Consider the following 13,043-nt stretch of genomic DNA (forward strand, 5'->3'; position numbering starts at 1 on the left):
CCCCAGGGCACAAGGGTGGGGGCCAGTGTCCCATTACTTGAGAGTAACTTTACCCAGTGTTTATAATGTGTTCCTATGCAACTGTGTGTAATATTACTACATATGAGTTTATTCACACAAATTTAGAGGTGGCCATTGTATAATCATATTGTGTGGGGTTTATTTTTCAAGTTTATTATATAATTGACCATATGTAGGTTTAACTTTATGTAAACTATATCTGAAGTCCCTTAAAATTCACCCAAGTGAGAGAGATAATGAGATACATTACTCAGTCACTGGGCAATGTATGAGCTTTGCAGAGTGTGTGGGTTCGGGAGGTAATTTAATGTCTTCAGTTAACTCTAGTGTTCGAAAAAGGACCTGATCTATATTTAGCCCCTTGTCAGTCCAGACATAATGGCACCATGCAGCCTGCCCATAGGAAGGATTGCTGGGTTATGGGTATAAACCAGGTTCTGTCAGTCTGAGATTCCCACTGTCGGTTCAGCCGTCCATATGATACTATATCCCTAGCCGGGAGACACAGAGCTATTCTCTGCTACTTTAGCGAACTAGAGACTCGGCTTCTACCTACTGAGGGCTATTGTGAATTTTTTGGTGCCAGAGCTGGTATCTAACTTCCACTTTACCCGCTAAACTCTATGGAACTATGACACGGACATTCCAGCGGTTATTACCTGTGCTTTCAGGGCAAACTATGGGGTAATCACTTGGCTGTGTATTGCCGTTAATGTTAATGTGCAGTGTGAATTTTCAAAAAAAAAAAAACACCATTAGTTCATCCATTTGGTGTCATGCCTGAGTGATTAGGTAACCCTCCTAAAGATACCAGCCCTGCAGTCTTCACAATAGTATATTATGCATGATTTTTTTCTTTCTTGTTTGATGTGATTTAAGCCTTTTCATCATCTTCACGGCACATTGAGAAACATAAATTTGCAGATCATTTAATTTATCAGAAATGCAAATAATTTTAAAAGCCCAAAAGAAACGTACACATACATATTTATATTACACTATAAAACATTTGTAATGTATATATATATATCAGTATCTCATATATATGACATTATTTTCAATTGAAAAACTAAATTATTCATATGTCATGTTGTAAAATGACTGACACGACTGGCATTACCCAAAATCACTCTGCTCCTTTCAGTCTGAAGTTCTGTACTGCTTCCAAACAGGCAGAGAAGGTTTCTGCAGATGCAGATGAAAAGCCCATCCAATATATTATACTGCACCTCCAAAAGACCAGTATACTTTGCTGACACTTTCAAAACAAAGTGATGACTAGTGACTAATGTGCACTCAGAACAATGAGTGATAGAGCAGATGAATAGGGCTGAAATGCAGCATTTGTCAGTGTTAATCCTCTGCCTTAATACTGGAGTGCTGATTGCCTAAATTCATTATGCGGGCAGTATCATCCAGCATTTTGTAAGGTACATGTGAGAAGGAATGTCTTTTTGTTGTAACTGTGTTAGATTTCTTGGATGTTTGACAGCTCATTGATTAAATCACACTTCATTTTACTTTTGTTAACTATATCGTTGCATTTTTTACATCATAGTAAGTCTTCACATTTGGACTATTTTTAATTTTATGATATAGAAACCTCCTTATTAATACATTGGATGGCTGGATTGTAAGCACATATGTTATAACAACAATTTATTGGAGTAATATTTGCATTATTCCCAGGGCCAGAGCTACCATTAGGTGAAATGAGGGGGTCACCTAGATCATCAATATTTCAGGAATGCCTAGAACACTTAATGAATGAAATTTTTAGTCCTGGTGCCATTGCACTGAGAGCCAACTGCCCTATGGGTTTGAATTAAACACTCCCTTCCTGACTAACTTGAGCACGCCCATGACGCCACCTCTCTTGTGCTGTGGTGCTTCTGGCTGTTACTTCACTGTGTCAGAGATATATTGGACGTTTTACGCACTACACATAAGGTAAGAAGTGTTTGTGTGTGAGTGTGTGTGTGTGTGTGTGTGTGTGTGTGTTTGTGGAAGATGTGCAGCTCCTGTGGTAGAGCACTCAATAAAATCTCTTATTGTAAGTTCCTATGATTGTGATTCATCTATATGTTCAAGTAAAATGTATATCACAAGGGCAGTTTTTTAGTTTTTGTGCCCTTAGTTTAGTTTTAAATAAACGTGGTCCCATACAAATATTAGGTGTGGCAATGCAAGTAGTGGCAAGCACACCAAACAAGAGCTCACACTGCAAATTGGCACCTGCTTGGCCCATTGTGTTAAAATTAGAACTATGTCTACATTCTTTCTGACCAACACAACATTTAAAATAATGAGTGGCATCTATTAATAAAATAATAGAGCACCAATTGTTCACAATATTGAACAGCATATCATTTAGTCCCAGAATATAATACAGCATTCTCCCGCATATAATACAAATGCCAATTGTCCAGCATACTACAAAGTTCCTGGGGTCATTTCTCATGACAGCGGGCTCCTTCCATACATACAAAATGACAACACATACTGAGAATCACACACTGCACTCAACAACAGATATTAAACAAATACTAATGCTAAATATTCATTGTAACCCCACATTTATACCTATAAAAGAAAAAAAAATAATATAACGCTAATAAATGGCAGAAGTAAAAATTTGGCCAATCAAATCAATTTTAATTATCAAAATGAATGTACAAAAACTTAATGCAGCAGCAGTTCTTAGAGGAAGGGAGACATCAAGGGAGTATCGGCATCATTGTTGTTTATTTGTATGGAGCCACAGATTCCTGACATAGTCATACAGATATGATATACATGAAAACAGTAAACAAAATAACATGTACATGGGTATATATCAGAATAATAAATGCATGGATGCAATTAGCACAAATCCCATAGTATACAAAAACAATTCAGCATAATACATGGCATGTGGAATCCATGGGCAGAGAATACTGGCACGGCTAGAACAGATTTTAGCGGATCCTCTATTGCTAGCTGGGTTGGCAATGCCAGGAACAGTGGAGCAGACTCTAACAAACCCCTGGTTTTCACCAGCAATCACAGAAAGGAGGTTTTGACTTTCCTGCTTGTAGGTTTGATAGTCATAGCTCTCTGTCCTGCCCCCTGGCAGGACAGAGAGCGTGACAAGCTGGTGCCTAGCGAAAATAAGAAGACTGGTCAGCAAGCTGGAATCTAGTACACAGTTGGACTGCAGAGTGCCAAATGCTAAATCAGAAAAGATTGTGAGGACAAGACGGGTCAACAACAGTGATGGCACCAAAGAAATAGTAAGTCGGCAGCCAGGACAGTCGAAATGGTCTGAGTGTGGAGCACAGGAATCAACTACAAAGAATCTTCACAAGGAATGCTGGAATACAACGGAGCCTAATACTCTGGCACTGAACCAATCACAGATCATGTGTCACCCTTCTGGTATCACAGATGGATGTCCAATAGCCGTAGTAGTTCTAAGGTAAACAGGATTTATTTAAGATACAAATCTAAAGTATCTAACAAGTAAAGTAAATAATCCCAAAACAGAGAAAGGTCCAGTGGTAGTAACAAATAATTGCAGTCTAACTCACAAAAGGGAGCAAGGCTGTGTGAAAGCATCTAGTTCAGATTCCAAAACAATACACAAGCAAAGGCTTCAAACAGGCCCAAATAGGAAATGATATCCAAGATAGAATCTGCATGACGGTCCTGGCCATCTTAGTCATGGGCTATTCTAAAGGAAAGTTCATAACAGAGATCCAAGATTAAATCTTTATGAAACAGCCCTGGCAATCTTGGATGAGGGATATTCTATGGGCCTCCTTCTCAATGATGTCCTTCTGTGGCTTAGGACCAGGCTTCCCAGGATACTGTCGATGAAATGTTTTTAACAAAAGAGGGGCATGAACATCCTCAGCAGATTGTCAAGAGTCATCTGCTAGACCTATGCCAAAAAAACATGGGCATATTATCTGCCCATACCCCCCCTATAGCGGATTTAAAAGAAGCAGTGAGATATATATCAAGACGAAGATTTAGACTCTCCCTTTGCCGGCTTGATACATATCTCACGAAAGACATGAAATTATACAAGACCAACTTATAAAGACTAGAAAACAAAAATTGTTGAACTATTAATGAAGGAGGGTTATGTACAGTTATGGACTATCTATGAAACTATCTAAATTAAAGATTTCCTTGTTATGGACCTTCAAGATATGACGAAGATTCTAAATTGTTATGGACTCCACTATGAGTGTTGCAAAAGTACTTATTTTTATAGACTATCCCTTGGTATTTATTTAGCGATTAACACGTAATGGTGGACTACTTGATGTGCAGGTCAATAGATGTGCAATACTTGTGTAGTATAAAACCTGATGAAACAAAGGAATCGCGGTAGTAGCTCTTGCTGTGGGTGAAGTTACACTTTCCCTTGTATGGGAGGATCAATGGTGTTTGATGCTCTTTGGCGACCGTCATTCTTTGTGACATTCAGTCATTTTTTGCAATTACTAGTTTTATCAAGCACACTAAAACTATTCGATCTAAAATTATCTTCATCTAATAGCAGATTATATGTAATATTAGTATTGCATTAGTATTACATTATTATAAAATGGTATACAGTATTACTAACAGAATTAGTGTTGAGGTATAGCCAATCTTACCTCACTTGCACCATTCCTCACATCATATGGTGGTATTATTGTGATGTCACTGGCTTTTCTAGCAATCACCGGGCACTGAATGCGGAAGTGCTCAGTCACTTCTACATATTAAACAAAGAGCTCACATTGCGCACTGTGTTCTAATGATTTGAGGGCAGGAACCGAATCAACGAGTTCTTAACCACATTTCTCTTTGGTTGAGCTTGGCAGCCTGGCTCTGTGCCTGCCATTTATCTACATCAACTAAGAGGTAGATACACTGAATGGTCATACTAGCGGTAAATTTCCATTTGTATATGCACCTTTAGCTTTTGGTATATGGTAGTGGTGGAAATTTAGAAATGTATAAACTACAAAACAAAATTTATTGACAACCTTGTCCTGTGTTGGTTCTTAAGAACAACAGTTCCTTTCTCTCAAACAGTTTGGCAGCATGTAGAGGTTTCAGCTGACATACACAGTAGTGGCAGAATTTTTAAAGGCACTATAATAACATAGTAACATAGTTGATGAGGTTGAAAAAAGACACCAGTCCATCAAGTTCAACCTATTTTGGATCTCCTGCGATCCTGCACTTATATTTGAAATTAATCCAGAGTAAGCAACCGCCAATCTGTTTCAATTTTGAAAATCCCCCCAGACTCAATATTGCAGTCCTACTTTTACCCTATATCCACTACTATCCTTCATTTTAAATTAACGGTCGTATCCCTGGATACACCTTTCCGCTAAAAATTTGTCTAACCCTTTTTTAAACATATCTATTGAATCTGCCATCACAACCTTCCCTGGTAATGAATTCCATATCTTGACTGCCCTTACTGTAAAGAACCCCTTCCTTTGCTGGTTGTGAAATTTCCTCTCCTCTAACCTTAGGGGATGACCACGTGTCCTGTGTATGGTCCTTGGGGTAAAAAGTTCCCATGAAAGCTCTCTGTAATCATATCTCCCCTTAGACGCCTCTTTTCTAAAGTAAACATGCCTTAGCTGGCTAACCTTTCCTCATAACTTAATGACTCCATACCCTTTATCATGCCTCACTTAATATAATCTTTTACAGAATCCAGGTTCCTTCTTACTTGTGCTACTAGTATATAAATATTGTTTTTTTATATTTATCACTTTTTCAAAAGAAACGTTTTGTGAAAGTTCAACATTTAGCAAAACCCCATGTAAATGACATTTTATGTCTCTGAAATTCAGATGTGAAATGATTTCTTGCCGTAGCTCATCCAATCAGCTTTTCTAGACATCTTTTTCAGAACCGCTTACATTCAATGTAGCGCTTGGGTGATGGGTGAGGCTGTCAGTGTTGTGCGAACAGTGGGGCACCAGTGATGGCACCCTACAGTTTTATTATTCTGTGATCTTTATTAAAATATTAAGGTAGCTGGAATCTCTGACATTTCAATTATTTCCATTGGCTTCTGCAATCATGATTTTTATGTATCTAGTTGCAGCTCTAAGCTGTTGGATGGTAGATGCCAATTTATGATTCTACTCGTACAATGGTGCTCCTTAATTAGTGCTTTGGCAGTGGATCTCCCCTGGACCCTCCCTGTTACCTATTTCCAGCCGCCACTGCCAGGAGGAGAAGCTCCAGCGCTTCTGGTGTGGAGGAAAGTTATGTATCCAATACTGCACCTAATTGGATTGGACACCATGCATTTAACACTTGGGGCTAGATTTACTAAACTGCGGGTTTGAAAAAGTGCCCATAGTGACCAATCAGATTATAGCTGTCACTTTACAGAATGTACTAAATAAATGATAACTAGAATCTGATTGGTTGTTATTCAAACTGCAATTTAGTAAATCTAGCCCTTGGTGTTTTTTTAGTGGTAATAAAATAAGCAAAGACTGCAAAAATCAAAAACTCCATATATTTTGGTATTTATCTTGTTTTTATTGTTAACATGTCTTGTTACACTCGAATAAAAGACTAATATAATTTCTTGTCACTGTTGGAGGGGATAGGAAAGGTGCAAGGGGAGAGAACAGTATGGTAGGGAAGGGGGACAAGGAAGACGGATGAATGTGTATAATATCCATAGTTGCCTACTCTCCCAGAATGTCCGAGAGACTCACAAATTTTTGAGAGTTCTCCAGGAAGAGCAGGTCAACCTCCCGCATTCTGTCCACTTTGGTATTTTGGCCCCGTCCCCTGCTGTAGTAGGCCAAAACTGGTATGATTTGACAGAGAGACGGGGCAATATGCTGCAATCACTATGTAAATTAAACCTTTTTTTCTAATTTTAATCATGCGCTAAATATATTACTCTTTTGTTCAGTATTTGGTGCTGAATCCATTAAATTGAAGCTTAGTAATCTCCTTTTCATCGGAAAATTCAGTTCGATGGATCCGTGAACTAGGACTCCCCACTTTGCTCAGCCAAGCTTTCCTGTAAAAAGACAGTCGCATTAATCTTTAGTAAGCAAGGATGAGAGGGGTACTCGAAAAAAAACACCAAAAAGTATCTTACTATTGAACTTTTATTATTATTATTACTTGAAATTCTACCTATAAAATGCCCAATAACATTTGTGGAGCAAATGCTTAGTATATACCTGTAGGTTGTTTTTGGTAATGCTATTATCCAAATTTATTTCATTAAATACACATTTCCGTTATAGAAAAGAGTCACTAATAATATTCACAATCAAATATTTAAACATCCCAAACCCATGTCAGAAAATAATATGTGTAGTATTGCATTTACATTTGCTATGCAGCAATGTTGTTGTTAAGAGCGTGGATTCATTGCTCGCTTACGGTCCAGTGGGTATGAGGGACCACTGTATACTTGTTTTATTTATATCTGCTTTACTGAAGACATGCAGCAGTGAGAGGTGGCCAATAAGGTCCTGCCAGTGATGTGAACTTCTACCCAGAACTTCCATGTGTACGTCATCATTATTGGGTAAATTCACTAGAAAAATTAGCATCTTTCTGAATAAAAGTACAAAGCAGCAAGGTGCGTATAGCGGTGGATATTCACAGGCTCTCCAGATAATGAGCACACACTTACAGTTTCAGAAAGAAGTCTAACACTTCCACCAGGACAGAGCCACCAAAGACATTTTGCCCTGAAAACCTGACAAATAAGCCCCCACCTGCCTCTCCCATCATTCTAGGGAATAAAATACAGAGACCATTCTGTATGCAAGGCAAAGCCCATTCTGGTCGCAAAAACATACAAAAATTAACTAAATTTGTTGACAAGTATACAAGGAAAAATCCATTATAATGAACATTTACAAAACAGAGCCCATTAGCACTTATACAATACATAGTCCATCAGCTAGTATGCAAAGCAGACTCCAATCTGGAGGCTAGGCTATAAAATGAGTCCCCAAGTCGGTGGTTAGTATATAAATAAGAGCCCACTTTGGTGCATATGTACAATACAAAGCCTATTTAGGTGACTAGTGTGCAAAACAGACCCCTAGTCAGTGGCGGATCCAGGGGGGCGGGGGGCAATCGGGGCGATCGCCCCCCCCCTACGAGGGGCTTGCTGCCGAGAGCTGCACACTGTGCAGGTCCATTCAGCAGTGACAGTGTGCTGCCCGGCTGCTCTGATTGTGTTTTAAACACAATCAGAGCAGCGGGACAGCTCACTGCCACTGCTGATCAGACCTGCACATACTGTGCAGCCGCCGGCAGCCTTAGACATCAGAAAGGGGGCGGGGCCTAAATCCCCCCCCTATAATCGCCCCGGGTAGGACAAATGTCTAGATCCGCCCCTGCCCCTTGTCTGTTGGCTTGTGTATAAAACAGAATCTATGACTAGTATATAATGTAGACCTGAATTCTGGTGGCTAGTTTATAAAACCAACATCCACTTTGTTGACTGACACACAAATAAGACTGGTATGGTAAGAAACAGCCACATCTTAGGAAAGGGTTAACCTTCTGGGAGTCAGGATGTATTCCCACCCATTCCTCACAGGGGAGGATTTTGGGCCTATTTAAGGGCTCAAATTCAGTCAAGTCTTGACTGGTGTCTGGGTAGGGTGGAAGTCTTATACTTCTACACTGAAGGAACCAATATATACCCTGAACTGTGTGCATAACTTTGATTTGCTGTTTACGTATGTTGTTGTGCATGCCCACAATAAAGCTTTTGTTTTAGCCCAACTCAAGACTTTGTCTGGCAACTTAATGTTAACCCACTACACAGACCATTATTGATTAGTGTAAAAGGCAGATCTGCAAAATTGCTTCTAGTATATAAAGCACAACTCCAATCTAGTGGAATGTATATAAAGCAGATATCTATTATGGTGGCTAGTTTATAAAACAGACCTCCTATCTGGTGGTTACTATATATAACAGTGAGAGTCCTTATATTAGGCCATACATGTGTGTTTTTAAATTGAGAGCTAACTTACCAAAAGGTAACCCAAACTCCTCCAAATGGCAATACAGCATGCTCATTATCTTTTCTTAACTTATTTTAACTTCATTAACTGAAAGTTAATTAATCTCTTAACTGTTTCACCCTGAAGGGATTTTACTCACATTAACAACAGTACACCGGTATAGTCATGTTGTTTCATTTCTGGTTTGAGCACTTGGGGCACTTTTCGGTTGGGCAGACACTATAGGTGCGCCAATTGTACCTCCCAAACATAATTTCACTGCACTACCGGTTTGGTACAATCAATTGGATCCTCCTCATTTATATTCATCAATTTTTGACATATATCGTGAAAATAGCAAAAGTTAGCATTATCTCATTATTTTATTGTTGAAATTAATATACATTAGTATCTGGAACATGTCCTGATACAACTGACACCATGCTATAATTCCTCATCATGGTACACCCATCATTAAATTACACATAGTTGCAGCATTTAAATCTGTTCCTTTATTTATGAGTACATCGCTGTCATTGTAAAGGACATCTCTCATGGAACTGAAAGCAGAGGATACAAAAAGGTTATCTGCACAATTTGAAGTATTTTCAGGATAATAAACATATACAAATGTCATCTAGAAAAATATATCAATGTTTTGTAAAGCTATAAACAGCCTTTGTCTGCTTTCCTGTCTTGCTGAGTATCTGGTACCATCCATTGTAGGTGGAACAGAGTGGAATGAATGACTGCAGAACAAATAATCTGAGGGTTTCATTTCACTTTAAGCCAAAAGGAACAACCATGTGTTAAGACTAGCGGTTACTGACATAAACTTCTAGGACAGAGGATAGAGGTCTTCGCCTATAGCAGCTGCCTTTCCTGTAGAGCTAGTTGCGCTCACAGGTACTTGGATGCCCCCAGGTCTTAAGTCTTAGCGTAGTAGAAGTTTATATGCAATACCACAGCTGGAAGGTAAGAGGCAGTATACAGAAACCCAACGTATAGGAAATCTAATAAACCTATCGCGCACTCTAAGGCTAATGAGTCTTGAAAACTATAAATAGACTCAAATAACAAATCATGTAATACCCAATCGCAAAACTACACATAAATATTGAAAACAACATCGACAACAGGAATAACAAAGCATATACAAAAACACAAACACTTAAATCAATGCAGATTGAAGAATCACAAACCAGCTATAGTGAGACAAAAACACTGCTGGAAAGGGGCTACAATACAATAACTGTATACAAAAGTATAAAAATCCAGCGCTGGAAATGGCTCAATATAATAATAATAATAATAAATATTGACACAGTGAGCAACCATCAATAATAACAACACAATTTATTAGAACATTAATAAAAACATAGGTAAAAAAAAACACAGATTGTAAATCAATAATAACTAGACCAACATGTAAAAAACTACATGGAATGTATGTATCAGTAATAGGCAAATGGATCTGATGTCAATAATAACATTCAGAAGTATCTAGAACCATACCAGAGTTCTGATACAATCCTGTTTGTAAATATTGTGTAGAACTTGATTGATTGTCAAATTTAATAATGTTAATAAGAGATGGTCAAATGAAAGAAAAAAAAAACCAAGACCAGCTGAGCTGGAGAATGACCGCTCGAAATAGGCAGTGGAGCAGCACTGAGGTAGTCTAGAGACTTATGAATGATATTAATGACATCAGATCCATTTGCCTATTATTGATTCCATATAGTTTTTAGTGCATGTTTGTCTAATTATTATTGATTTACATGCTGTGATTTACCTATGTTTTATTAATGTTCTAATAAATTGTGCTGTTATTATTGATGGTTGCTTACTGTGTCAATATTTATTCTGCTTTAGTATACAGAAACTAGAGAAGAAGGTCAGTAGCAGTCCAAGGTCAGGGGTCCAGGCTGGTAGCAAGTAAGAGAATCCTTATAACAAAGCCAGACGCCAGGGCAATCAGAGTACAAGCAGGGCCCAGAAACAAGCCAGGGGTTACAAAAGGAATCAAACAGCAAACAGACAGATTATCCACAGAACTTGGAGCAGGTCAGCTAGTGAGTAACACAAACTCTATAACCGGCAAGGAGGCTAAGCCCTCCCTGCCTTAAATAGTGAAACCCACCAATCAGCCATAGGAGGCTGTAATCATGAATGGATCCTATTTGCGCATGCGCCCTGCTGTCAGATTTGCCAGGTAACGGCGGTGAATTACAGAGCGTTCCAGCTGTTGCACTGATGACGGTCAGGACAACAGACGGCACTCGCCCCAGTGTCAACACACGAGCCATGGAAGCTCATTACGCTGTATATTTTCTGTAATTTTACTGATGATATTTTCAGGGTAACAATAGAAAATGGCAAAAAAATAGCATACTCAACACATCTGCAAAGTTTTTCAACTTGCAAGCATTTTGGATGGATTAAAATAAGAAGAGGGGGGGAGCAATGACTATAAAAAGCAAATTAATGCAGTGATGGAGGGCACTTTGTAACATTCATAAATATATCTAAAAGTTCCTTTAATAAGATAGAATGTTTAAAAAATGAATCTATTACTCCCTAAATTAATGAACCCACATTACACAAATAGTTCTACTGTGCCAAGGAAGCAATATGCTGCCACCCAAAGCAGAACTTATGGCAGCTCCTCCACGCTCTGGTTACTATGAGTACAACTGTCAAGATCTGCCTGCAGCCTTCTGCATTGTATGCTGCTTGCATTGGCAGCTCCTGCCTCCTGGACCTTGTACTTGTGCTTTTATGTATTATCTGCAGTGCCTCTGTTCACCAAAGGTGCTGCTATTGTGCCTTTCTTTTCATCACTAGGGGTTAACTTGTTGCACCAATTATCTCTTGCACCTGGGTGTCTCTCTACCTATACCTACCGCTCTCAGTATACTGTGCTGGTCACTGTTGTTTCTTAGTCTTCCTAATGGTTTGATCTCCCTGCTGCTTCTGTGCTCTCAGACTCCACATCCTACTGCTATACAACTGTCCTGGATAGCTCTCTACCTTCCATTCTACCTGTGTCTGGAGTATTCACTGTGCAGTTTAAGCTATATTGGGTTTGTACCATTCACCTGTATTTTCTGAGCAATAAACACCTTTATGCTTCATCACATCCCGGGCTCCATTGCTGTGATTTACTTTGAAGCGTGACAACAGGGACTTATGTAAGAGAAAACTTCCTCTCCCTCTCCTGTTTCTACTCCTCCAGAAAAGAATCTGTCTAAGTCCAAGGCATAATATTGTCTATGAAGTCCCAAAATCATCTAGAACAGCATCTAGGGATATGCCAGCCGCTCCTGTTGGCTAAAGTCAGTGTTCATGACTCCACTATCAGAAACATACTGGGCAAAAATGGCATCCACAGAAGAATAGGAAGACAGAAACCGCTGCTCACTAATATAACCTGTTCAGGTTTGCCAAAGTGTATGATGTTCATCATAAGGGAAGATGCTCAAGAATCCTGGAACAATGTTCTGTGGACAGAAAAGTTAAAACTTTGACTGACATGGGCTTCCACAGTAAGAACCCCATACCAGTCGTCATGCATGATGGTGGTACTGACATGGTTTGGAGATATTTTACTTCTGGATCTGGATGAATTGTCACCATTGAATGAGCCATTAATTTTGGTTCTGTATCAGAGACTTCTACAGGTGAATGTCAGGCTATTTGTATGTAAGCTGAAGCTCAACTGGATGATATGCAAGACAATGATCTGAAACACAAGCTATTCTATATTAGAATGATTGAGGAACCCTGTAAACAAATAAGAGATTTGGAATGGCTTAGCCCCATTTAGATGATGTAACAGAGCCTGAAATGAGCAGTTCATGCTCGAAAACCCATTAATGCCACTAATTGAAGCAGTTCTGCAAGGGAAAGTGAAAACAAAATACCTATTCAGCACTGTGAGACATTGATTGACACTTACTTAGAATGTAAGCTCTTAAGAACAGAGCCCTCTTCCCTCCTGTCTCTATA

The 13,043-nt window shown here is 38.9% G+C and overlaps 1 protein-coding gene across 1 annotated transcript in view; it reads right to left on the reverse strand.

The window, feature by feature from the left end:
• Positions 1–6,555: 6,555 nt before the first annotated feature.
• The window catches only part of ACYP2 (acylphosphatase 2), a 122,723-nt gene continuing 116,235 nt past the window's right edge, over positions 6,556–13,043 (reverse strand). The window contains exon 4 of the mRNA XM_075204050.1: positions 6,556–7,072. Coding sequence (XP_075060151.1) covers positions 6,958–7,072 — 115 coding nt within the window. The 3' untranslated portion in view covers positions 6,556–6,957. The remainder of the gene's footprint in view (positions 7,073–13,043) is intronic.

This window comes from Mixophyes fleayi, chromosome 3, assembly GCF_038048845.1.
Source record: "Mixophyes fleayi isolate aMixFle1 chromosome 3, aMixFle1.hap1, whole genome shotgun sequence".
Lineage (NCBI taxonomy): Eukaryota > Metazoa > Chordata > Amphibia > Anura > Limnodynastidae > Mixophyes > Mixophyes fleayi.